Source organism: Urocampus carinirostris, chromosome 3 (genome assembly GCF_059441175.1).
Source record: "Urocampus carinirostris isolate Australia breed hairy pipefish chromosome 3, RoL_Ucar_1.0, whole genome shotgun sequence".
Taxonomy (NCBI): domain Eukaryota; kingdom Metazoa; phylum Chordata; class Actinopteri; order Syngnathiformes; family Syngnathidae; genus Urocampus; species Urocampus carinirostris.
The window spans coordinates 55,421,388-55,444,461 of record NC_142351.1 but is presented as its reverse complement, the minus strand read 5'-3'; the positions used below and the strand labels follow the sequence as shown (position 1 = coordinate 55,444,461).

At 40.5% G+C, this 23,074-nt stretch overlaps 2 protein-coding genes across 5 annotated transcripts in view; one reads left to right on the top strand and one right to left on the bottom strand.

The window, feature by feature from the left end:
- The window catches only part of tns1a (tensin 1a), a 69,172-nt gene that overhangs the window by 9,723 nt on the left and 36,375 nt on the right, over positions 1-23,074 (bottom strand). For 3 of the 4 annotated variants that reach the window (XM_088332571.1, XM_088332572.1, XM_088332573.1), the window contains 19 exons: positions 22,776-22,825; positions 21,519-21,690; positions 21,392-21,442; positions 21,201-21,323; positions 21,069-21,133; positions 20,724-20,807; positions 18,108-18,220; positions 17,956-18,016; positions 17,796-17,871; positions 17,577-17,706; positions 15,975-16,040; positions 15,775-15,900; positions 6,404-8,047; positions 5,410-5,573; positions 4,898-4,982; positions 3,448-3,510; positions 3,292-3,315; positions 1,681-1,774; positions 1,068-1,588 (listed from right to left, as the gene is read on the bottom strand). In XM_088332571.1, the coding sequence (XP_088188697.1) occupies positions 1,068-1,588; positions 1,681-1,774; positions 3,292-3,315; positions 3,448-3,510; positions 4,898-4,982; positions 5,410-5,573; positions 6,404-8,047; positions 15,775-15,900; positions 15,975-16,040; positions 17,577-17,706; positions 17,796-17,871; positions 17,956-18,016; positions 18,108-18,220; positions 20,724-20,807; positions 21,069-21,133; positions 21,201-21,323; positions 21,392-21,442; positions 21,519-21,690; positions 22,776-22,825 (3,712 nt within the window). Of the gene's footprint in view, positions 1-1,067; positions 1,589-1,680; positions 1,775-3,291; positions 3,316-3,447; positions 3,511-4,897; positions 4,983-5,409; positions 5,574-5,720; positions 5,802-6,403; positions 8,048-15,774; positions 15,901-15,974; positions 16,041-17,576; positions 17,707-17,795; positions 17,872-17,955; positions 18,017-18,107; positions 18,221-20,723; positions 20,808-21,068; positions 21,134-21,200; positions 21,324-21,391; positions 21,443-21,518; positions 21,691-22,775; positions 22,826-23,074 lie in introns of all 4 variants that reach the window. The other variant, XM_088332574.1, reaches the window with a different exon arrangement.
- On the top strand, positions 3,845-4,639 carry LOC148370175 (C-type mannose receptor 2-like). The gene has a single exon (XM_088329664.1). The coding sequence runs from the start codon at positions 3,845-3,847 to the stop codon at positions 4,637-4,639; it is 795 nt and encodes a 264-aa protein (XP_088185790.1).

The window sequence follows — 23,074 nt, the reverse complement described above, 5'->3', positions numbered from 1 at the left end:
TGAAAAGTGATTGCATACCGCTCATATTAGCTTAAATAATTTGGATCTTTGCTTGCCGTGTCGCTGGGGGCTTTTTCATCTCCAGAAGCTGTGAGGGGGAGGTTTACCTGCCGCTGTTGCAGCGTGCGTTCCTTGTTTGCTTTAGCCTCCTTTTAGGTTGGTAATTGGCGCGTTTCGTTTTTTGTCACAGTTGGTATTATTTTGTCTAGTTATCTTCCCATTAGCGATGTGACAACCAAGGGCAATCTTGTATGGTTGGCGCACGTTTGCCGCCCACTTTGTGTTGTTCAGCTGGCTAGCCTGGCGTTAGCCTGTCGTTAGTGCCATTCGCATTTGTTGCCATAGCCGTTTTTCAGTGTTGGTTCTGCTCATTGCATGTTTTTGGTCGGCTAGCCTCGTCTCTTTCTGTCTTTTCAATGCCCAAATCGTTTTCGGGCTAATTGTCGCACATGCCGAACCAAGGCTCTAGTGACATGTTGAAGGGGTCAGTTCAGTATATATGGGACACAATTTTAACCCCAGTTTATAGTCAAGGTGTCACATCAACAGACCCCGTGTTGGCTGCCCCTTTTTGATCGATCTCGGCTTTCCCCCTATTGGAAGCGCTCTGTGTGTTTTTTCTTTGCCATTTAGCCCGTTGTTGTTTGCTCTCCATTTGTTGCACCATTATTGCATCCACCTGCGACACAACGCCTAAAACACTCTTAACATCTTCGACAAATTAACGTGTAAAACGATACAATAGTTCCTCTGATAACATCACTGCTCAGGATGAAAAAAACAAGACATGCTTTCTTTAAAATGCATTATCTCTGAGATATATGGTTGGTTGGTTGGATCCCTTAACTATTAGGGTCGTGTGTGATGTGTTTTGGCCAAGTACAGCCTTGTGGCGCCCATCCCTCTGATGTTTATACATGAAATAAAATATCAAATAACAATAACATAAAATGAATATATCTACAAAGATTTTATGCAAAAACAAAGTAGTATTTTCTCAGATTTTACATGTTTAAGAATTTGGGTATATGTTAGTGGCACTCACAGCTAGTTGCCATGTGTCTCACCATAGATTGATTTGGAGATATCCGGGTAGGTACTGGTCAAGTTTGGACCATCCGCCTCAGTCGCCAAGTTTTTGTTGTCCACCCTTTCTGCATCCCCGCTGCTTGCGTGCCTCTTTGCTGGTAACTGGGGAGACAAGGGGAAGGCGGGCGTGGAAGGCGGTTGCGCCTGACGAGAAGTGGCCCCAAGTTCATCGGGTGTAATGTGGTCGCCCGTAAGTGCGCGGCGCCCCATCAGGGGGCTGGCGTGCTGTACATTGGCACCGCACGTTTTGGGGTTTCGGCCGATCAAGGGACTGCCGCTGCCTGCAGGTGGGGTTCGTCTGACCGGGGAAGGGCTGGCTTGGCCCAAGCGTCTTTGGAGGGCGGGGCTTGGAGGAGTGTTGGTGGCCACTGTGCGGTGGAGAGTATTGGGGCTGCCGGGGACGGTGTGCACACCCATTATGTTTACCTGGGAGCCGTCAGGGGAGGCGTGCGTATGAGGGTAAAATGCTGCCGGGCTGTGATCAGAAGAAACGTATCGCCTTTTGATGAAAACAAAAGAAAGAATGTTTTTCTATCAAAATCTCGATTAAAGTTACTACTAAATGTGTTTGTGTTGTTCAAAGAAACACACCCTTCAGGGCTGAGTATGGGACTGCTGGAGGTAGGAAGACAACTGAATTGTTGTGCTCTAAATTCCACAAATCGACGATTATCCTCACGTATATCTGCATAGAATGAGAACACACATTAGCACATGAGACGGAACAAATCGTACACATATGAAGTACATATTACAATTACTGATGTTTGAATATGTAACAATTGATACACACAGCTGACGCCAGTACCAAAAGCACACTCCAAAACGACGGATATATTTGGATGCGTACCTTTGATCCCAATACAATATCATTTTTTTTCCCCAAAATTACCGGATTTCCATAATATAAGGTGTACTGGCTAGAGGCCCATATTCAGCAAGCAGCACTCAATTGTTATAGTACCATATTTTCCTCACTATAATTCGGACCAAATTATGAGGCACACCACCCAAAAATATTATTTTCATGTATAAGGCGCACCGGACTATAAGGTGCACGGAATTGACACTACATTAAGAGCTACAGTGTTAATGATTTATGAATAACCATTACAAATAAAATCCTATGCATAAGTCCAATGAATAAACAGTCGAAAAATGTTGCAACGGGAATCAATCCAGATCACGGCTGTTAGAAGTCCGGAGCCTAACCACTACACCACTAGTCATCCAGGTGACCAATGAAAAGGCATTTGATTTTATCACATCATTTTTACTCACGGTGCCAGAAACAAATTGAGAAAACAAACTTGTGCTTAAACATAAAAATAAAGACAAAAAAAGCACGACAAGGAAAACAAATCGTTGGTGTTTCTGACAATGAAACAGACTTGGTGTTTGTTTATATATATATATATATATATATATATATATATATATATATATATATATATACTGTATATCAGGACAAAATCTTTTTACTCCATTTTCTTACATTTGTTTCTGGCACCATGACCAAAAGTGGTGTGATAATAAGCCTTTCATATGTCATCTGTATCACGGATAGTCCAGTGCAGGGGTCGGGAACCTATGGCTTATGGCTGCTTTAATGAGTACATATTGCTCTAAGATAAAATGGAACCAATGCAAATATTAAACGCCTAAATCATTTTCGGGCAAATGGGTGTTCGTGAATAACCAGGGCTCTATCAACATGCTCAAGGGTTCAGTTTATATATATATATATATATATATATATATATATATATATATATATATATATATATATATATATATATATATATATAAAGGACACAATTTTGGGTTTGGCGTTTTTATTGAATTTTGTCTCGAAGTATGTGGTGTGGCTTGCCAATTTGGGGATTTTGGGTGTGCCTTATACTCTGGTAATTACAGTATAGGAGAGTGATTTATTATTCCTCTAATTTCCAAATTCTAGTCCTTGATTGTAGTCAGCCACTAGTGGAAGACTGAAACTTCTATCAGCGACGACAGAATGTCCTCATACTTTAAAACAGGGTTGGTACTGGCACCCATAACAATACCAGGCATGTATACTAGGCATTGGTACTGTTACTCGCCCATTCCTCATTATAAAAATAAACTAATGATAAAATGCATAAAATCTTTGTAGATATATCAACCACAAACACTTTCATCCAACTTTTTAGGCAGTGGTACCTTGTTCTCCATGATTAGAAGAGTCTGATCGAGGAGTAGGTAAACAGTAGGAATTGGTTTGAAAAGAGGGTGAGACACACAAATGCAAGAAAAAATTGTTAGTTGTGTATGAGCAAAAACTGTTTAAATTGTTTCTATGAGGCAAATTTTACTGACCAGACACAAATCTTTGATTTGGATTCATTCCTGTTGCTGATATCCAAGCTGGGGGTAAACAAACTGCAGACAAACAGAAAGAGAAAACATCATTGCACCTGCTAATTATTATTTGCAGTTCTTGTATAGTTAAAATAACAATACAAAAACCTCATTATTACACTTTAAACATATCAGTACTTAAATTTTGTATTCATATCTTTAAAGTTAGGAACTCAAGTATCCCTTTGAGGTACCTTATACATATATTTGCACACAGCTGGCATGTGTTGTTCGTTGTGAGGTCATCCGTTCATCCCTTTACATAATTGAGAGAGTATCCAAATCCTCCAAGGCCAAACAAAACTGCATAGCATATTTAAAGCCCATTTTAAGAGAGTTGTCTGGGACTCGCGCAATGACTACAATCCTGCAGGCATGTGCCTACCTCCTCCTCCTTCAATCTTTGCCTGCTACTTGTGTCAAGTATATCTACGTGAGTAGAGAAATGACATGGGACAATGCTCAGAGTTTCTGTCGTGAGTTCCACACAGATCTGGCTCCAGTCGTTAACGATGAAGAATTGAGCAAGCTCCTTGAAATCAGCGACACAGTGGGTATCTTCTGGACCGGTCTGATGAGAGATGATGGGGGCATATGGACGTGGTCAGGGGCGGGCCCGGCGTCTGTGATTCCTTGGGCACCTGGGCAGCCGGATGATGTGCTGTATCAAGACGCCGGCCTGATGATCCATAATCAGATGTACGATGCAGACAAAGGTTATACGGCGCCTTTTTTTTGCTTCCAGGCCATTGTTGTGAGGGAAAGAGCAAGCTGGGAGAGGGCTTTAGTGCACTGCCGGGAGAGTCACAGTGACTTGGCAAGCATTACATCACAGACTGAGATGCTGCTGATCCAGAATGAGCTGCAAAAGAATCTCTCTACGAAAGATGTGTGGCTGGGTCTGCGTTTCTTCCTGTCAGACTGGCACTGGGTGGACAGTGAGAAGATGACAAATGAGATGTGGAATGGTCATAAGAGGCTTTTGTGTCCAGCTGGAAGATTGAGATGTGGCGCAATGAAAGCCATTGGATGGATGCCGGATGGTGATGCCAACACTAGCAGCATTTTGATAGAGAATGTCAATTTTTGGCAAGGGCCTGTGTTGGAGGCACATGATTGTGAGGCGATGATTTATTTTGTATGTTACTGAAGGTTATTCAATCCACTATGGAATTTATTAATTGGGTAAATTTATTAGATCTAAATGTTTTTTTTTATTTGCCTTTACCCTTTTTTGCATGTATTTCCTGTCATTGAGTACCCATTTTAAATTGCGTGAACTAAACTCTTAATAAAAACTAACACGCTGACAATCTTTGGTGCTTGTCTATCTCTGGTTAAAGATTGAGCTCATGGAATTATTACTTAAGCGATGAGGGAAAGGTTGATATTAGAAGGAAATTCTCACCTGAGCCTCCCACTGTCGGACTTTTGCTGGCCAACCTATCAATACTGTTGTCCTCAAATACCTGCCGGTAGCTCTGCACAGTACCCTGCAAGAAGAAAGTTATGCAAAAAGTATTAGGAAAAAAATAAAGAAATAATAAATTGTTTTTATTAATCACAAAAAAAGAATATTTTTACTTGATGGTTACAAACCAATTAAGTTCTAATGCTAGCATCAAAGTCTTTGACGCCAAAAGCCAAATCCATGACGTTGTTTAGTTCAGTGAATGACTACTGGAAACTAAACGTCGCCCACCTCTAGCTGTAGAAATGATGTATGAGTTTTGTTAAACAAGAATGGAAGGCAGACGCTATGAACAATCATAATGCTATGCTACAAAAGTCAATTTTATAATTTATTAACTTGTCTAATAAAATGTTAAATATGACCCAAATCTACAAGATTTTAATGTGGTCAATATATATATATATATATATATATATATATATATTTATATATATTCATAAAAGTACCTCTCTTGGTCTTCCCCCTGCGTTGTGGGTCAGACTGTGGCTAAAATCCGTTGAACAGCCGTCAGCCCTGTCGTCATGGCCCCCATAGTATTGACCCTCACTGGAGGTCCTCCGCCGACCTGGTTGCTGACTCACCTCCGGGGTCATTCCCCTGGAACGTACCCCTTGAACCCCCACAATAAATAATGCAGAAAATATTTATTGCTCATTGAAATAAAAATTTGTAGTTGATTTCCAGAAATGTTCTTTAAATGGTGTTTGAAAAATGAAACTCGGAGCAACTAAAAGAGAGTGGGTGGAGGTGAACAAACCAGAGAAGGAATAGGAGCGATGGCGGTCAGATTGTTGCGGTGTAATGCTTTCACTGATGCCCCGGATACGAGCGTTGTACTCTGATGCATGCCGGGGCGGCAGGTCATGGTGATGGGCAGTGGACAGGAAGAAGGTGGCGGAGGAAGGTGAAAAGGCGTGCAGAGGAAGAAGCAATGGAGGGAAAGGGGTTGTTCAATCAGTGTGGGATTGAACAGATACAGAAAATACAAAAAAAAGTAACTGAGTAAAAGGAAAATTGACAGTTGACTGAAAAATACTGCGTGCGTTATTATAATGGTTAAGGACACACAAAGTGATATTGTAAGTGCAACAAATATCCACTGGAAGGCAGCCTTGAGCTACATCTGAGTGGCTAGAGTGAACTCATGAAGCAAGGACGTCAAACTCTTCCTTCTTTTATTACCTCACACTTTCCGGCTTAATTTTTATTTTTATTTTAGCCACAGAGCTAATTATATGTGCACGTCTCATTCCTCTGGTGAATGTGTAACAGGAACTGCTATAATCTTCCCTACCATGTGCTTCTCATTTCCCAGAAGGGGAGCTTGAGTTGGAACTTTACAGATTAAACACAGACTCCGGTGAGGCATTTAACACACCGAGCAGAATCAGACATATCAATTATGTGGATATATTACAGTTTGGATAGCCCGAGTCTTACCAGCAATGCGGTGAGCTACCAGGCCCTCCAGATTCAACGCTCCTTCCTCAGGATCCTGCTCTCGGGCCAAAGACGAAGAAGAGGTCTCCTTAGGTTGAGGGGTGAGAGCTGGAAGTGGAGAGGAGGACTCACTATATCCCAGAAAGGGGGACGAGCCCTGCAGATCTGGAGAATGGGACACGGTGCTGACTGTGTACGGGTTCATAATTTTTGACAGTGGTTGAACATTTGAGGGCGGGTCTGAGGGGAACTGCTGCATTGCTTGACCCGCAGGTATGTAGGGCTCAGGTGCATGTGCAGGCGTGATGTTTTGGTGTTGCAAAATGGGACTGGGTCTTTGAGGGGAGTTGATTGGAGACTCCGTTAGATGCCCCTGGTTGGGAAAAGTTCTCCCAGTGGAACGCGGTGGCTGGTGGAAAGCACTGTTGGAGGACCCAGAGCTGCTATGGCCGTGAATGGCTGAGTCCGCTTGGTAAGATGGCCTTGTGAGTGTCTGTGAGAAGGGCACGGGTGATGCATTTATGGGGTTTTCCCCTGCAGGAGCACTGCGTGACTTGGACATGAGCGAATTGATGGGGTCCAGATCGAGCATTAGGATGTTGAGCGCCTCGATGGACTGCTCGATGTCCCTTTGAGAGGCTGACCGGGGAAAATGCGGCAGGCTATGAGTGGACTGCAGTGGTGGACCGAAAGGATCATCTGGGAGGCTGTACTGGTGCCACGTGCTAAGCCCCCTTTGAACTGCCTCCCGGCTACTGGTACTTCTCTCAGGGGCCCTGGGCATCAGTTTAGGGTTTGACTCAGGACGGTTACCAAAGGACTGTGAGCGATACATTCCACTTCCGTTCTGGTAAATGTTATAAGCCCCTTCGGGTGACAAGGAACCACAGCGCTCCTGCATTCCAGCAGATGTTTCGATTCCGTGCACGGGCATCTTACTTAAATTATCGCTGAGAACAGCTCGTTCAAGGTAAGGGCCGTTGTTTTGACTCTTGATTGGCGTTTGGGACGGATAGTAAAGGTCACCTGGTGTGGCCTGGCCTTCTAAAGATGAGAGTGTTCCCAAACTGTCAACACTATTGCCTTCTTGGCTGTTAGGAAGCTCGTCATCGAGAATGTCTGTCTCACGATCTTCTGTAGAGGGGGCAATAATCAGCCTGGCGTGACCTCCGTTTACATGCACCTGTGCAGGGACCAAGTGCCGAACGCCGCCTCCTGGGCTGGTTGAAAGCCTTTGGTGAACGGGCGGCTCAAGTCCGCTAAGAAGCTGATCAAGTTCTCTTTTCTCCTGGGGACTTAGGGCCAGGTGGCTTGCCACTGGGTGGACAAGACTTGAGCCTCCTTGCAAAGACTGACTGTGTTCTTCTGTGCGGTCGGTCTTGATGGAGGCGGTAGAGTTTCCCGAATCACTGCTCACGGATAGAGTGTGGTCGACAGCGGGAAGAGAGGCGTGCCCTGTTACAGGAAGTGTGTGCTCTGATGCTTGAAGGGGGTGGTTTGGGTGCTGCAAAGGGTTCTCTGGGGCGGTCAGGGGGTCTCCGTGTACTGGAAGGCCGTTGATGGTGACCACCTTCTCCAGAGAGTCTTTCTTTCTGACCTGTGCATACAAACTTCCGTCAAGTGGACCTTGACTGTGAACAAGATCTGAAATACAAGTATAAATATGAAAATATGATAAACGTCGAACCCAATGTGCTTCTGTAACTGCAGTTTTCAGGACACAGTTATAAAGTACATCCTTGCAAAGGTGTAAATAACCCTCCCCATAAGCTAGTCTTTTTTTGAACCCTGAGTTATGGCCCAACGACCATCAGCACCATTTACTATTAATAGATAATTTACAGGGGTGGAGGCAGTACCACTATTGCATCAACTCAGACTGATGAAAACCAGGGTGGACACCGACCAGCAAAAAAATAAAATGATCAACATAATTGTCTGAACCTCAATAATTCAAAGCAACTACCCCGAGTCTTGTCCGTGGAAATTATTTCACCAGTCAAACTTGTGCAAAGTCAAGATTTTGGCGTGCTTTGCATGAATCTTGTGTCATTTCTGTAATAGTAACACTCACACCAAAAAAACTCCAAATAAGTAGTAGAAAAGCCACAACAAGCACACCAACAACAGCTGACATGTATGTGGTGTGGACAGACGGCGGATAACTCCACCCGCAGTTTTTCAAACTTCATGTCAACACAAAGGCAGAACACTAGCTATAAACAACTTTTTAAACTGCACCATAAGTCTCTGAAGTATGTTATGGAAAATCTCTTCTTACCTTTGAATCTGACATCCTTTCATTTATGTATATGTATATGTATATGTATATATATATATATATATATATATATATATACATTTACTGAATTAGTTACAACAATCGTGACAGTAAAATAATTAAAATGGGATAGAGTTATCAATGATATACAAAAATTACATCAAGCTTTGCTAGTTGAATAAAAGCTGGCGGATCAAAGCATTTAAAAGTTGTGTGGTTTATTTTAAACATACAAGTTGTATGTAATTTATGTTAAGTTTGACAGTAACCAATTGACAGGTGGAATAAACACCTTTCTTCTCCTTTTTAAGGAATTGCTAACTTAGTTTTTATGACTTTAGTTTATGAAATCATATAAAGCGTTTTTTCCAGTGTTTCGGATACACATTTTGATTGATTGATTGATTTATTTAATGAATGGATGGATGGATGATTGATTAATTGAAAAATGGACCAGTCAGCTCACAACTTGAAAAGATCACAAGTTTAATTTAGTACTCTAAAGTTTTAAAATATCAATTGTTGACAATACTGGGAGTTGGATGGGTTACTCGTTCTTATGATTATTAATTATAATTGTCATTATTAGTATTATTATTATTAAGTCATAATCCAATGTTGAAGAAAAACAATTAAATTATGTTACACTGATGTAATTCTAGAAAATTGCCAGTGCAACTTTATATATTGTTTGAATTTTAGATTTCAAATGACTTATCCGCCTAACTTGTATTAACAAATTTCGCCCTAAATCAACTGGGATCAACTCCAGCTTTCTCGCGACCTTGGACAAAATAGCCATATAGAAAATGGATGGATGACAGTGCAATGCCAGTCATGTAGCTTTAAGTAAAGCAGGAAAAATGCCAATGGCTCTAAGAAGTCCTTTTGAAATATGAACACATGCTCTGCATCTAAATGTGACCATCAAAATATCAAATGGTGCTGCAAGGCACCGGCAAGCACTTATCACCTGCATCATTGTGATCCACCACAAAAATCGGTATTAACAGCGGCATCAGGATTTTGAACAAACCCTGTGCTAGACCAAATGGGACACAGTCTTCCCTGCATGGCGGCAGGCCTCAAATTAGATCAGATGAGTCACCAAGGCGGTGTGCCAAGCTTACCAAATTCTGGTGCACGTGCTTGTTCATGTTATGCATTGATATTTGTCTTTGAATGGCACCGGTTTACAGCTCAAGGCTAAACTTCCAAATGCTAGCACAAGGTTGTAATTCTTGTTGGCAGCCAATGAAAAGACATTTTCACAAATGTGGCTAATGGTTTGTTATAAATAGAAGCAGTTGAGTACCGTGTGCCACTTGCTATGCTATGTCAATAACCCAGCTGGGAAGCAGTAAAATATAGCATTTTATATAATGTAAGCAGTTACTGTATCTCCAGCGCGCTCTGAACTTTGACGTTTTTATTGTGCATACATTCAATATGGTTGGCGTTTAGTATTAAGAAGAAGTGAGCCGTTTCTTTTGAAATGAAAGTGAAATAAGAAAGCTTGATGCCGTTGGGAAAATGGTCAGAACGCTTTTTTTCCGGCCACTTTTTACCACGGATGAGGACCTCTTGAAGCACTTCTTCCAAAAGTAAGTTTAACTTAATTTTTTTATGTTTATAGCATATTATTTCATGAAATGTTATTTTTTTAGCACAAAACATACCACTGAAGCAACTTATGAACAAATTCAACTTAAGAACGATCGTCCGGAACCTATCTCGTTCGTAAGTCGGGCAGCGTCTGTCATCATTTTAATAGTCGGTGACTAGTCGACCATTAAAATAGTCATTAGTTGCAGCCCTAGTTGTAAGTACGAGTAGACATGTGTTTGGCATTATATGTAAGGACTTTAAACATCAACGGTCAAAACTTGATTGGATGTGTTGCATTTTGTGGGTTTACTTTTCTGAAATGAATTAGCAGTTTTTTGTGATCTCCAAAGTCAGAAAATTCACCCTGATATTAACATAAAACACCCAAAGCCCTCGAAAGACCACAAGGTGTACCTTCCAGTCCATGTCAGGTGGATACTTTCTTTCAAAACGACAACATCTTAAACGGTACTCCCAGCTATACACACTGACAGAGCAGAGCAGGAATGGAGGCCACACAGTGATGTCATCTCTCGACGAGATCTGACATTCAGCTCTGATATCACCGTGACGACAGCCAGTCTGGATGCCAGCGGAAAGTAAGTGGCTTTGATTGACAGCTGGCCAATATGTCCGAGGCACTCGATGTGTCACAATAGCCGTCTAAAAGCGTATAATACAAAATCTTCAACGGATCACGTCTTATCTCACTTTTAAAAATCGGACATAGGCACAGTGAGATATGACGTGACAGAAAATCACTAAGCATGTGTCGAAGCAGCAGCATCAGTATCTTGTTTTATTCGAAACACGTCTGCCTCCCGCCCTGTCCATCAGGTACCATTTAGAGGTAACATGATGTGACTGTATCAGTGACACCTACCAAGATGACTGTCAGGGTGATGTCACCTTAAAGGACATCCCGTTACACACCAAAATAGCTGTTCTGCGGAGAAAGAAGGCATTAAAGGATAGGGACGGTCGCAGCAGGGTTTCGAGGACTGCCGGGATGGGAACCTGCCGCCCCAGATCACCGTGCTGTCAGTGGCTCACCACATTTTCCTCTCGTTGACAAGTACAAAGACACATTTAAATGATTTTGCTGCTCTCCATTTCTGTAGACCTACACTAAAATATGTAGATACATAAAAAGCCATTATTCTTTCATCCATCTTACCCTCTTAAATTGCATAAACATGGACAAAATTCTACTCTTTTTAGGTTTTTGATTTTAAAATGGCCACTAAACGAGGACACTTCTGGCCATAAGTTTCGATACCTGGAAATATTAGCGTGATACTGATACCAGTAATTCACTTGTGCCAAGTCACAAACAAAATCTTGGCTAAATGGCTGAAAGTTATGCTGATCAACCCGGAGCCCATCTCAGCTATCTCTGGGCAGTGGGCAGGGGACACCCTGAAGTAGTTGCCAGCCAGTCGCAGGGCACATAAAGACAGACAACTCACTTGCTCATTCACACCTAGGGACAATTTGGACAAGCCAATTAACCTGACATTTTTGGGGAATGTGTGAGTAAACCCACAAAGGCACGTGGAGAAAATGCAAACTCCGCATGGGGAGGCTGCGGTAGCCGCAACTGAACCCTGCACCTCTGTACCGTGGGGCTGGGCGCTATCGACCTAGCCTCTGTTAAGCTCATTTTAATATTTTTTTCATTTTCTTAGTTTCGTATATTTTTATTGGTAAAATCTAATTATGCTTTTTTTAAATTTATTTTTATTATTTTATTTTAAATGACCTATAACGGCATGGTGGTTGACTGTTTAACATGTTTGCCTCACCGTTCAGAAGTTCTAGGTTCAGTTCCAGCTACCCTGTGCGGAGTTTGCATGCTCTCCCAATACCTGAGTGGATTCTATCAAGGCACTCTGATTTCCTCCCTCGTACCAAAAACATGGTAGCGGTTCGACCAGCTCGGTAGCCTAGATGGTAGGGCGCCCGCTCCGAGACTGGGAGGTCGCTGGTTCGGCCGAGTCATACCTAATACTTACAACATTGGTACTCATTGCCTTCATGCTTGGCGCTCGGCATTAAGGGTTGGAATTGGGGGGTTTGGTCACCTAATAAAATGGCTGTGCCCTGTTTGGCTGCGGCTGCATCGGTTCGCTACAGTTTAACTGTACGGGTCAGGTGTATCGACATTTCGTTCTGTGTGCCTGGTTACAAAGAATGACAATAAAGTAAATTCTATTCTAAATTCTACTCTATTGGTAAGTCAATATTGTCCCTAGGAATGAGTGTGTCACTGAGTTGCCTCTCTGTGCCCTGCAATTGGCTGGCAACCAGTCCAGAGTGTCCCTTTCCCACAGCACAAAGTCCGCTAAGGATAAGCGACTACAATTCAAAAACACTATTTAGAAAATGTGTAGTTAAAATCAATCTGCAGACCATTTTTTTTTAACAATCATCTGCCATGAGCCATATTTGACCTGTTTGTTTATCTTATCGAGTATAACTTGTTAATTGTACAAGAAAAATGTTGAGCTAAAAATGCTTAAAGTTACAAGTGGTATTCAAATTATCTTTCAATTTGGTAATATTTTTGAGAAATGTGAAATCTGATCAACTGCACAAATCAGTGATTGTGACAATCAAGTTATAAATATATAAATGTAAGTCTTAATGCCAGAATTATTTGGACTCACCAGACAAAAACAGTCAGTATTTCGGCTGGGACTCCTGATTCCAAATGCTGAACTTTTGTTGCGTTCGTTCCAGCAAAAAGCACAACGAAACTGCTTTGGGGAGCACATAAAAGTGCCGACTTCTGCCTCACCCAGCGGAGTCCAGTGTCCCTCTCTGTCCCTGCCCAGCTATTCTAGACATGTTTCACTGCTCAGTCGGGCCAAATAGGGGAGGGGTTGTAAACAAGTAGCCCAGCCTTTTAGTCTTGTAAACGTCACACACAAATTCCAGTGCATCTTAGAAAACCCAAAACATTACAATTTCATGTTTTGTTGCTTGAAGTTATTCTGTTTATCATTGCTTAATGTGTCAGATGCATTTTGAAAATAACTGTTTAAGTTCTTTACCGACCCAAACGCGGCCTTCTGACATGCAATGGCAAAAGGTCGACAGCTGCCGGGGACACAGTTATTAGCGGAGCAAAGTCACGCTAACACGCGTGATTGCATTCCTGCGTAAAAACTGCTAAGGATTTACCATGCGAATAACACACACAGGTGAGGGCAAATGACAATACTGAGAACCACCAGTAGCTTGTGAGTTGGAATTAAAGCAACACGCGTTATAATCCTGAAGACTTTTTGAAAGACATCACTTTTCAGCTGAGCTTTTTCAACGCGATGTTTAAGGTCAGGGTTAAACACAGCGATGTGGAATCAGACATTAACACCTGAACTGAGCGTCAACAAAAACGAACGGGTTTTGCTTATGCAAAGGAAATCTGGTGAGTTCAGATGAATTGAATCATTTTACCTAACATAATTCTATTGCTATGAGAACATGGTGCAATTTAATTTAAACGACATTGTCACGATGTTACAAGTTGGGGTGCTGGGCCCTTTGAATTTTTGGAACTGTTTCAATGATTGTATTTTATTTTTATACACTTTAATTTCAATTTTTATTATAAAATGAGGAAAAATTATCCATTAAATTTGATCATTATCCAGGGTGCCTTATGAAACGATTTTGTTCTTGTCATTATTTTTTTTTTTAATTCCAGTACATTTACAAAACAACAGTGTTTCATTTTTTCTTTTTCAAATAAACTGACAAAAAATACTTTTTGCTTATTCTATTTTTATCATTTCTCTCTGACCAAGTAATTAAAAAACATAAGTTTAATTTGCACAAATAGTAAAAACAATGATCATTATTATTACTAATGGTAGTGTTCGTAACTTCAATATATTCGAATATCTGATACCACGCTCTGGCTGAAATCATCATTGCAGCCTCTGTCAAGTACCTTGTTTTGCTCGTGCAAGTATGCGACTCTTTTAGATGCGCTCCAAAGAACTTTTTTTTTCATCTTTTTGGGGTTTGGGATGCTGTAGAATAAAAGAAAACCTGGAGCATTCGCCTGAAATCTCTCTTCATAACCATTCACCCCACAGTGATAGCGACGTCAGCCATGCAAGGCAACTACCTACTTATCAGGAGTGTTAGGTGTTCAGTGTCTTGCCCAAGAAATCTTCAACATTTAACGCAGAGGAGCCGGGAATCAAACCCAAGACACGCCTTCTACCTACTGAGCTTCTGTAAATAAGAGATATTATGTTTAGTTTTCACAATTAATTAAAATAATAATTATTATTTTTATTAACCTTCAAGATCATCAGAGAAGCACTAGTTAGTTAGAGGTCTACTTAAATGAAGATATATTTTACCAGGGGTACATTATTGTTTAGAGTCTAAAGAATAATGTACCCCTGGTAAAAAATATCTTCAAATAGACTGTCTACTATTTAATCACTAGGATTTGCTGTGTGGTTTAGCGCAACCGAAAACCCGAGCTTATAAACACAAGGACTAATACAAAGTACGGAGACAAAAAGTGACCAAAATGCATCATTCAACTTTTTCTATTTTTTGACCAACCTCTTTGAGGTTTTTGGTTACCCAGAAATAAAAGATGGCAGACAAATATGTCAGATCCCTTTAGGTGAGACTCATTTTATGTAAAAAAAATCATAATGTCTTCAGCTACAAGTATTTATAAAAAATCACCTTCATATAACAGTTAATGGCAGCACGGCGGGGCAGTGGTTAGCGCGTGTGTGGCACAGTTCTAAGGTCTTAGGAACCTCCTGTGTGGGTTCAAATCCAGCTACCGGACTTACTGTGCGGAGTTTGTATGTTCTCCCCGTGCTTGCGTGGGTTTCCTCCGGGCACTCCGGTTTCCTCCCACATTCCAAAGACATGCATTTCAGGTGGATCGGCCGGTCTACATTGTCCCTAGGTGTGAATGAGCGAGCGAGTTGTCTGTCCCTGTGTGCCCTGCAATTGGCTGGCAACCAGTTCAGGGTGTCCCCTGCCCACTGCCCGATGATTGCTGGGATGGGCTCCAGCACCCCCGCGACCCTACTGAGGATAAACGGTGCAGCCAATGAGATGAGATGAGATAACAGTTAATGTATTTTTGCTTATTATTTAACTCTTTTTCTTTTAATGAATCAAGGTTTTTTTTTCCCATTAAGAGGTGCAAAATAATACACAATGTCCTTTTACGAAGCACTCAGAACATTCTGAGCGCATATGGTTGGCAACAAAAGCCATTCACTGGACAGCCGAGAAACTTTAAATGAAGTAATTACAGGACTAGAGGTTTCTTGCAGAGCATGTGGTCAAATTTGCAACTCAGGCGATTCCCGCTGACCTCCCCAAAAGCTCCAATTACCACAACATCCCTATGAGGAAGTACTCACAAATAAAATTTGTCTTTGCGGCTCAGAAAAGGGGAGTTGGAGTTATACTACATTTATGTCCGTACCGTGCTGCTCATCGGTGGCTCCTTCACTGCAATGAGTGAAATTCTCGTACGAGTCACAACGGATGAGAGGATCTTGAGTGTTGTAGTCCACGCAGACGCTAGGCCCATTCTCCAGATGGCTTAAACCTGTGCAACACATTTTCTAACGTGACTTGACGGATATATAAAGTAACATTTTATAGCAGGAACAGTAATCTTACCTTTGATTTTCTGTGGACCATAGGAGAAGACAAACTCCACTTTACCATACTCAGGAAATCTGTCATCTGCACACACCAAGATATTACTCAAGAAGAGTGGACATGCTCTATGAAATAAATAGGAAGAGACTAGACCCTCACTAAAAAGGGAACTCACTGCACACAGAGAATATCCCTAAAGGTTTCTAAAGCCTGTGGATTTCACTAGTTGCAACATTACACTGAATAGTTGAACAATGAAGTTTCGAACAAGTTACTCAGTTCACATTTGTTTTAGACACCATCTAACTCAGGGGTCGGGAACCTGTGACTCTTTTCATGAGTACATACATAAATGTAACTTTAAGCAGAGCGGATTGTCACATATCGACAGCGGTTAAGTCCGGTATATATAGGACACACTTTTAACTACAAATTACAGTCAAGGTGTCACACCAACAGACTCCGTTTTGGCTATAAATCGCTAAATAATCCTCTATATGGAAGCTCATTATACAATCTATGTTCATTGTTGAGACACTTTATGATGAAAAAGCAGAGAACAAACGTCAACCCAAAACAAACGTTTAACCCAGAAGCTCTAGCTAAGAATGTGAAGCAATTTGATTGGGTGAGCAGTAGGAATAGGTGGAGCTATACACGGGACAGGTGCGCACTCAATCTCCTTTACCCAGCGCCAGCTGCACCAAAGCGAAATCTGTTGCTATCCTCGTTTGCAGTATTCTGTGCCATTTTTACAAATTAACTTGCACCTTGTTTTGAAATCATTATTTAAGACTAAAAGACAGTCAAAATGAGCCTAAACATTCTTACGTAACTGTGATAGGGAGACAAATTTTATGCTGTATATTTACTTTTATAAGGGACACAGGCTCTGGCATAATTATCATTTAATAGATTTGATCAAATCATTTAAAGTTACAAAGTGAAATAAAATGTGCAGAAGAATTAGCTTTTATCTAGAAAGCGGGTTTGGCGATACTGTTGAATTTTGTCTTCAAATTTATAATGTGGTTCCTTAAAATTTTTTTTAAAAAAGAAACATTTTTTTTTGCTTTTATGGCTCTTTGGGTCAGAAAGGTTTCCAACCCCTGATATAACTTATCATAACTTAAAAAAACTGGCAAAACTGTCAAAAAATTAAAATAGAAATACAATTTACAGTAGGAATGGCTATGTACCAATACCTGGTATCATAAACAGAGACAAGGTCAGATATTTAGAGTATCTGTATTTTCGACGATAACCAATAGCAGAATCAGTTGCCCTCAAATGCAATTTAAAAATCATGGGCCTACAATTAAGAAAAATTATAGTACACTTACGTCAAAAATGGCAATTTCGTTTTGGGATTTAAATCATTTTGGGGGAATACATTCGGTATTTTTTTTTTACAGAAGGAAAGGAATTTTATTTACTAATGGCATCAGTATGTGGTGCCATAAGAAAATGTTGTAGCGACCCTCGCTAGTTTAGAGTAGTGTATTGTAAAATGTAATTATTTTTGCCGGTGTACTTAATTAATACTATATGAGTTCTTCTCTTTTTTCTATTAAAGCCTTTCACAACACAAAAAAAACACAAATAACTCCACTATAATACCTTTGAATGTCTCGTCCAACTCGCTTTTCCCAAACACCACTCCCAAATCATGGATGGCACACGTGTGGAACTGCACCCTGAACACAACATCCCTCGTGGGGTTCCTGTATCGCTTGTGGTAACACTTGAGCTGCAGCAGGTGAGTGTAAAAAGATGAGTAGAGGTGAAGCAAAGAGATAACACCAAGATCAAACATGAGCATGTTGAGTAATCGCTCACCAGGATGTCGCCCTTTAGCAGGAGACCGGGCTCAATAGTGATACAAATACTGGTATTGCTGTCCCCCTGCACATTGCTGTGGAACAACAACAGCATATAGTAAAAAGAATGGGAGAAAAAAATTAACTAAGCTGATGAGTTGGTACTACTGAATACGTACTATATTCCAGACGTGTAGACGGGCTGCATCGCTTGGTAAATCTTCAAGAATGGACGGCAGCCTGCACAGTCAATTGAAAAAGAGCAATTAATTCATTTTTATTTCTCACTACATATAACTACCCGTAAAACATTTGCAGATCGCATACTAACCTCCTTTGGCCTCAAAGTTGGGAATTCCGTGCATGATGACATGGTGCAAGAAGAGAGGCTTGTTGTTGATCTTGATATGGCCGGATAAGAGGCCATTGAAGTATCGCACATATCTAAAGGACAAAGGAAGCACAGCTCTAAGCTCCACCCATTTTGCTGAATCCTTGTCCTCATTGGTTACCATTGAGAGAATAAGTCAAGCTAAGGTGGATGCTTTAATAGTGTGGAAAGAAAACTTATTCTAAAAATTATTCTGACTGTTACCCACGCCAGTTCACTTCAGAAAATACTTCGGTGAATTGTTGTGTACACAGGGCAATTTGGGCCTAGTGAGTAACAGGGGCCCGGCTGTTAAATATCAGTGTTAGGAAGACACCTGACTTGACCTTGACTAACAAGAGGCTGTTTGCTTTGCTTTTATGATGGGAGCCAGATGCTTTGGTTAGCTATAAGGTTTGGTAGTTTTTCCCGAATTGCCCCCGGTTTTGATAGACACCATCAAGTAAAACGATAACAATGAATTGTAACGCTTTATTCTGTTTTTGCAAACATTTATTATGAATAACTTATGACAAAATAATGAATACAATTTTGTATGCTAAATGGTATATAACGCTCTAGGATATATTGACTATTCTAATACAGAGGCCATACAGAATCAGCTGAAACTGAGAGCTTTACTCTCTATTGTTTTTGAGCCGGTAGAGATGGGAAGCTGCGTCGTTGCTGTTATGGACATTTTGGACTATTTTACTGGCTTGAGGCAACGTTGCTGTCAGACACTTTCTGGACAAATTTCAACATATTACCTATTGTTTTCTTTTATTGATGTTGAATATGTTTTGCGTACTGTTACCCAATTCTAAATCTATTGCAGCCTGGTCATCCTGGAATGGGGATTACCACTTGTGAGGGCCCTTCTCAAGGTTTCTATTTTCCCCGTGCTGAGGTTTTGAGTTTTTTCTTTGCCCGCATGTTGGTTTAAGATCAAGGGATGGTGTAATTGTAATCCTGTGCAGTACTTTAAGACATCTTGTGATTAAGGGCTATACAAATCCATGTGACTTGACTTGTTTTTAATAATTCACTAAAATGTCCTATAAAGTAATTTTATAAATCAATACAATAAACAGGTTTAGTTAGCTAGCATCTCACAAAAAGACAAAAAAAAAAAAAAAAAAAAAAGCAAGTTGCATACATACTATGTTTTTGATACCAATGTTCTTAATGTACACTACGTTCAAAAGTTTGGGGTCTTCCAGAATTTTTTTTGTTATCCATGAAAAAGTAAATATTTTATTGATCAAATTATTTGCGCAATGTCTGAGTTATTTTGCCCACATTAATCTTTCATTTTGTTGACCACTCTGCTTTGAAGGCCAGCATTTCGTAGTCGCTTCACTGTAAATGTTGACACTGTTGTTTTGCGGGTACGATTCAACCCAAGCAGCTAGCTGAGGACTGTAAGGCGTCTTTTGCAAATTAGAGACTCTAGTGTACTTAACCTCTTGCTTGGTTGTGCAGCGATGTCTCCGACATCTTTCTATCTTAGTTAGAGCCTGTTTGTGCTATTCCTCGAAGGGAGTTGTACACACCGTTGTGAAAGATCTTTAGTTTCTTGGCAATTTCTCACATGGAATAACCTTCCTTTCTTACAAGAATACATTGTCGCATTTCACACGAAAGTTCACTTTTTCTAAAAAGTTTATCACACCCATAAATGTGACACTCTAGATACTTGACAGCTTAAAGAAAGGTCAGTTTTATATTTTTTCTAACTGGCTCAACTTGTTTCAGGTGTGCTAACATCATTAGACAAGATTTTCCAAATAATCTATTAGCCTTCTGACACAAATGGCAAACAAAGTGTACTATTAGAACACTGAAGTGATAATTGCTGGAGATGGGCCCCATAAACTAATTATTTATTGCATTAAAAAAGACACCTGCAGCTAAAATAGTCATTTACCAGGTAAACAATGTATGAGGTGTAGTTAAATGTTATCTTCATTGTAAAAACAAAAACAGTGCTTTCCTTCAAAAATAAGCACATTTCTGTGTGACCACAAACTTTTGAACAGTATAGGAAGTTATTGTGAAAATACAAGGCCAGATTTTTAGAAATGAAGGTTCAAAGATTTAACTTTGTGTTAAAAGGAACAATACTAGTTAACATCAGCAAATGAGCTTATCCCAGGTTTTATGAGTCAATTGACATTAGACTGTAATACCAAGCAGGGAAAGAAATATAATTATAGATCTGAAACGGGAAATAACATCTTAGCAGAAGATGCGGCATCAGATTTGAAGAAAAATCTCTGTTTAGTCTCAGTCACCTCCTTTTTATCTCCCTTCTCTGATGTTCTTCAATCCCAAAACAAGTTTGATGACATCATCTTGTGGAAAAAATAAATAGGCTCCCTTGAGAGTTCTCTTGGAATGGATGGAATTTCCCAAAAAAGCACATGACATTTCACACAATTATCCCAATTCAAACTCAATTACAGATGAAAAAACACTTTTCCTGATATAGGATGGGAAATAATTTAGACCAGTAAGTGGAAAACGTGGACTGTTTGAAAAACCTTATGTGTGAAAAGCAGATTAACAACTAACCTTCTCTGTGAGGGCTGGCCCATAGGAAGAGCTTTGTCCTCATAGAAGCGCCTCATGGCAAACCGGTCCAATGCTTGATCAGCACTGTAGAGGTAGATGAAAACTGGCATTTTAGAAACAATCGTGCAGAGTTAAACTTCTAATAACATCTGGCGTCATGAAAGAATTATGACACTCCTGAGCTCCTCGCTCTGAGAGAACAAGAAACGTAAACCATGCGGGAGGCTTTGTTTTGTCACATAAATCACAGACTCACACACACCGCAAGGATTTTGAGACTGGGGAATCAAAGTTGAGGGAGAACACCAACATTCAACAACATCGGCAATCAAGATGTAGCAGTACCTTGCTGATATGTTGCTGTAGTGCATGTAGGCCGCCACCACCACCCCCGTCCGACCTCGGTTTCCCTGCAACGCCACATGCTTTATCATGAAGCACGGAAAAAATAAGCACTGTCGTTTTGCATAAAATTACTTTGTTGTGAAGCACCACAACATTGTGGGGGTCGCCGTTTAGCCATGTGTCAATGGCTTTGCACATGCTGCAGATCTTGTCCAAAGGTGGGGCATGGTGGTCTGGCCAGCCGAACTCCAACACCTAAAGAAGAAGAACAATATAAGAACCCTCTCAGGTATCAAGTTTTCATGTGTCCTACAACTTTTTACCTTGGGGTTTAACGTTGCTATGTCATTCCTCATCTCACTCAAGTTGAGGACCTGAAACAAAAGCGAACGAAGACTATTGCATAAATACCCAAAGAAATACAGGATCAATTCAAGGGTTTTTTCTCACCAGGTAGTGTTCACCGTGCTTGGACCGCAACATGGCTGCAACCTCCTTAAGGTGGGCAATGTAGCTGCGCTCTTCAGCAGTTGCAGGGAAAGAGAAGGAGATGATCCTCTCTGTGATGTAAACCAAATCCACTTCATAGTTCTCCTCCATGTCTTGGACCATACTCTGACTCCTGATAAAGAAAAGGATTGAGTAATTCATAGTTTTACAAATATATTCTCTTTCTCTTGTGTTTTATTATTACACAAATTAATATTGTTGCGACGATGAATAGAGGAGCTTCCACAATCCTTTACAGACTTCCCTTTATAGTGGTATTTATATTGGGTACAGGACTGATATCAGACACATCCCCTTAAATATGCAAACAGCACAGAATTCAAGAAAGAGGCAAATACTTTTATATATATTTGTTTGTATTTATCACACACAAAGTTTTAATTCTTTAAACCAATTTTAATATCACAAAAAGACAACCCAAGGAGACACAAAATGCAGTTTTGAAATGTTGACTCCATTTATTCAGGCACCAAAGAATCAAAACTTACCTGGCCCTTTGTGAAAAAGTACAGGACCAGGACAACTTGCTGCGTTTGATAGAATAATGCATTCTGGTGTTTACAAGAAGACCCAGAAGCAGAACGTTCGGCTATCCGTTTGTGCCCTCAAACGCAAGCACTTTTGGATCATGCAGGAGGACAACGAGCCGCAGCACTAGCGCAAGACCACCTCAGAATGGCTCAAAAAATAATTAAATCAAAGGATTTGGATAAGCCAAGTCAAAGTCTGGATTTAAATAGAACTGAGATGCTGTGGTGTGACCTCAAATGGGCAGGTGATGCTAGAAATACCTCTAATACCGCAGATTTGAAACAATTTTGCAAAGAGTGGGCCAAAATTCCTTCACAGCCTTGATGAAGACTCATTACCAATTATCGGGAACGTTTGGTTTCTGTTACAATTACGTTTTCACATAGGACCACATAGGTTTGATTTTTTTGTGCCTTAATACATAGAGTTAAAATTCAAAACTACACTTTGTATTTCCTCGGGTTGTCTCTGTGTGATATTAAAATTTGAAAAAATCTGAAACCTTTGTGAGTCATAAATAATACTAAGATATCAGAAAGGGGGTAAATACTTTTTCAAAGCAATGCATTGCCTTTTTGTTCAATCAACAACAAAGTAGAAGTCATCCGTGTGTATCTCTTTTTGTCATTTAAATGTGTATTTGTGCGTGTGTGGGCAAATTCTTACCGCGACTGCTTTCGTTTAATTTCTGCACTCTTACAGGACCTGGCTGAGCCCTGATGGGAGGAAGGGAATACATTACAGGCAAATAATGATTTTACAATAATTCAAAATTGTATGAAGCACATTTGATGACATTGCCAACTGAAGAGATTATTAGCAATCCTCTTTTTGCCATGAGTGTCAAGTACAGTTAGAAAACAGTTTTGCAGTACACGCAACTCAGTACCCAACGGCTCTCCTACCCCAAGAGCCAAAATGAGAGGCACCCTCTTCAATGCTTTGGCCGGCACCAGATGCAAGCC

Excerpts from the sequence above, each read along its gene's own strand:
- LOC148370175 (XM_088329664.1), top strand. The coding sequence starts at position 3,845 with ATGACTACAATCCTGCAGGCATGTGCCTACCTCCTCCTCCTTCAATCT.